The sequence below is a fragment of the Aplysia californica genome, unplaced genomic scaffold, assembly GCF_000002075.1.
Source record: "Aplysia californica isolate F4 #8 unplaced genomic scaffold, AplCal3.0 scaffold00079, whole genome shotgun sequence".
In the NCBI taxonomy this organism is placed as follows: Eukaryota; Metazoa; Mollusca; class Gastropoda; order Aplysiida; family Aplysiidae; genus Aplysia; species Aplysia californica.
Window position 1 is genome coordinate 1,643,478 of NW_004797349.1, and position 3,790 is coordinate 1,647,267.

Sequence of the window (3,790 nt, forward strand, 5' to 3'; positions counted from 1 at the left end):
AGGGGAATCATGTTCTCACTTTACCATCTGAGGTAATGTGATTCCAGGTTAACTAAATAGGCAATCTACACTACCAAGGAGTGTGAAGGAAATTCCACACCAGATAGACTGCATTATTTCAGATAGAATGTTACTGCAGTCACTGATAATTATGAGAAAGTGAAATTCTGACAAGTGAATTAGAAGTATTTGACCGGTGCCAGAGAAAAGAAAAGACATTCCTTGCTGTTTATATTTTAACACTTAATGTACCATATGCACAGTACGTGTATTGCTCTGTTGCGAAATATTGCTCGAGAAAGTATTAATATGGTCCAGGTAGACTCGTAATTAGAGATCTTTAAAGAAAAACATGCACATCACTAGCATACCTGTGGAGAGGGTTCAATTGAGAAAGCTCCATTCTCTATCATGGATTCTGAAGTGGCCATTTTTTAAATCCTACTATCTAAATAATAGTTTTGGAGTTAGTTGTAGTTGTATCCCCCTTTTTAGGTTGGGGGGGGGGGGGATGAGTATGTTTAGTTGAGTCACAGATACCAACATCCAGAAATTTTTGTAAGTGGTCTCCACCAAAGAAACCCACCACTGGGAGACTAAAAAATGGATATTTAGGCAGATCAGGTTTTTTGGAAGATCTCAGGGGCCAACACTCTGCTGCATGTCCTGTTGGTTAACTTCCTTGTTTTCTGTTTAATCTGTAATTGAAATATGATCCACTGAAGATCCTAATGCATTGGGATTTTTTTAAATACCACTTTAGAGGAGGAATAGATGCCTGAATCATTGAAATAACGCTTAGAGATTGACGTACAAGCCTAGAGTGCATGTATATATGTTTTGCCTTGGGATTGGGATAGTCTTATTGAACTTGGCAATATTACACTACAGTGTTCATTTCTAGACCTTGAAGACTTATATCAATGACCGAATGCAAGACTCTGACAAACATCATTGTACAATTTTGGAGTTTGTTGGAGTCTTTCACCCAGGCATCAAGGGAGAGGGTCTTTTTGCTTCAACAATATTATTACTTTGGTAAAGCAAGACAATTCAAGTTGGAAAAAAAGTTTACTTCCTTCAGATCAAACTTAGATTTTAGGTGGATTTTTATTTTTAAGAACAGGTTCTTATAGAGTGAAATATTCTACGATAGTCTCCGCCTAAAGGCACGGTGCTTGGGAGGGTTTCTTAGCGTGTGTTTACTCAGAGCGTGCGTTTACAGAAACCTGTGTAAAGGGAGGAAGGAACACAGTCATCTCATTGCCTCGATATTCTAGTGACCTCCCTTTGGGGCGGGGGTCACTTTGGGCTGATAATGTGACGACATGTGACGGTTTTGTGAAGGATTCCCCAACTGTGGTTAAGAATACAAAGGTGTTGAGTGGGGGGGGTAAGAAAGACAGACTTAATGATGTAATGATATGCACCACAAAGTGTCGGGAACGGATAGCCCGAGAGGAAACTGTTGGTGATAGTCATAGAGATGACAAACCAGCCACATGGCTTTTCAAGCAACCACCCCTGACCGTAAATTCATGGACGACTTCAGAATCATAGATCTCTACATTCAGAGAAACATTTCTCTTGTGATTCGTTGAACAAGTAGGCCTACGCTATAAGTTCTTTGAGCACAACTGATTAAATTAGGCTCACTAGACTAATCTTTAGATTAATCCTACAGTATCTAGGCCTATGTAGTGTTTTACAGCGTTCATGTGTGTTGTTGCGCATCATAGGCCTAGGTCTAACTATACATTAGATGCAGTCACCCAAACACCTGTCAGAAACCTTTTCTCAATTATGCATTTCCAGTGACCAATCAAAAAACATTCAGTTCCCCAACCTCCCAACATTTCAGCTACCAGTCCTAGTCCCATGTGTTTGTTGAAAGTAGGGCTGGGTAATGAGTCGCTTTAGCAAAATCCGGATAATGTTAGTGCACCTCTTCTGCGATTAAATGTGTCATGAACCGCTTCAGCAAATGGGTCAGAAAAACCACTCCAAAATATGGGTGCACCCACTTCGGCAAACGGGTCAGGAAAGAGAGTTTAAGAGTCTGAATTCGGATAATGTTTCACTGAGAAGTATCCGGTTATCCGGATTTTGCCAACCACTTGTTGAAAGTTGGGTGTGAAAACGCTGTCCATCTCTCTCTTTGTTCGGTGTGAGGGGCAGTCACACCAAATATCCGGTTGTCTAGGCTTGTCTTATGCAAGCTGTACAGGTTGTAGTGAAAATTTCCCTTTAGTTTGTTAATCTTTACCTGTCGGCTTGCTTCACGGATCGGAGTGGGTGTGTAGAAGGAGTGACCGAGTGTTTATACGTCTAAATTATACAGTAAAAAACCTGTTAGATGAAGAAAGCATGCATTTGAGTGGAGCGTGCTTTTGTATGGCGTGCATTTAGGTGGAGACTACTGTATTACTACTGCACAGATTTTTATCTGGCATGTTCCTAAGTAGAGACCATTGTGCATGTATTTGATGCAGCCACAGTATTGACATGTTGTCTTTCTTCTTTTTTTCCAGAAAGGAGGCCAAGTCTGACAAACATGGAACTTTGTTTAGTTTTTGTAAAAGTACAAAGATGTGTGATGGGATCGGGATTGGTGGTTTTTCAAAGTTTTATTTGTGATAAGGGCCTCTTTTCAATCCCATGTTACAAGTGATGTATGTGTGTGAATGTACAAGCCGGTGTATAGGGTTGTTTTTGTATGTTGTTGTCCATAATCCAACTTTTGTTTACAGTACAGTAGATACCTCAATATCTTCAGGTGTTTAAAAAGGTTTCCATGTCTCAACGCTGGCTATGTTATAAATAAAGATTAATAGTAGTCGAGACTGAACAGGAATTTTTATTTTTCTGTGGGGTATGTGTGTGTATGTGAGGGGGGGGGGGGGTTGATAGTTAAATAATTCTTTATTTTGTAACACACTTTTTGTCCCTAACTTTAAAAAATTCAGTCATTGAATTCTACATAAGCCACTTCTAAAACTTTTTAGTTTGAGTAACTGAACAGAGAAAAATCTTAGAATTTAACTGTATCTTATCTCTATTAATGGAAACAAATTTTACACTTCCACTGGAATTTTAGTATTGTTAAAACAGGGCTGAAAAATTTGTGTTTGTTTGTAATCTAGCGACTGTTGTTACATATCATAGACTCTAAGCAGCAACTCCAGATCTGAGTCATGTTCATTGTAGCAAAGTGGCTGAATGGTGAAAATGTTGATGAGGATTTTGTTACTGCTGCCAGCTGTCTGTACATAATTCTGAAGAATGAGGTGAAAATATAATTTCAAGCATTTGAAACATGTAGACTTATTCCTTATTGCCTTTATTGATAGGGTTTAGTTTTGACCTATAATCGATCTATGCATGCTATGTTCTGTATTCAACTCAAGACAACTATATTCACAATTCACATACATTTTTGTGCTGCAGAGGTGCTTGGCCAGTGCATGTCGTTTGCTAGAATCTTGAATTTTGAATTGGTGCATAATCAGATCTCAGTTTGTGGAGTTGACATTTCATGAGTGTCTTCATGATCAATAAAAGGCAATGAGACAAGTATTGTATGGAATTTTTTAAAATTTGACCATTGTGTTCTTGTTCCAGCCTAAACAAAACTTTTTAGTTTGGGGAGGGGGGGGGTGTGACACTTCGAGCATTGTATGAAGAAGGCATATCATACTTGTTTGTGTTCTTTGAAAGCCAGGACATTTTCAGGGCATGGGACAATGAAGATATTCTTGAGAGAAAATGTTAGCTTTTTACTTTTACAGTG

At 38.8% G+C, this 3,790-nt stretch overlaps 1 protein-coding gene across 6 annotated transcripts in view; it reads left to right on the top strand.

Moving 5' to 3' along the window:
- LOC101854559 (28S ribosomal protein S36, mitochondrial) overlaps positions 1 to 3,577 on the top strand; it is a 12,176-nt gene extending 8,599 nt beyond the window's left edge. For all 6 annotated transcript variants that reach the window (XM_013080250.2, XM_013080251.2, XM_005094312.3 and 3 more), the window contains one exon: positions 2,532 to 3,577. In XM_013080250.2, coding sequence (XP_012935704.1) covers positions 2,532 to 2,549 — 18 coding nt within the window. In that variant the 3' untranslated portion in view covers positions 2,550 to 3,577. The remainder of the gene's footprint in view (positions 1 to 2,531) is intronic.
- The last annotated feature ends 213 nt before the right edge of the window (positions 3,578 to 3,790 follow it).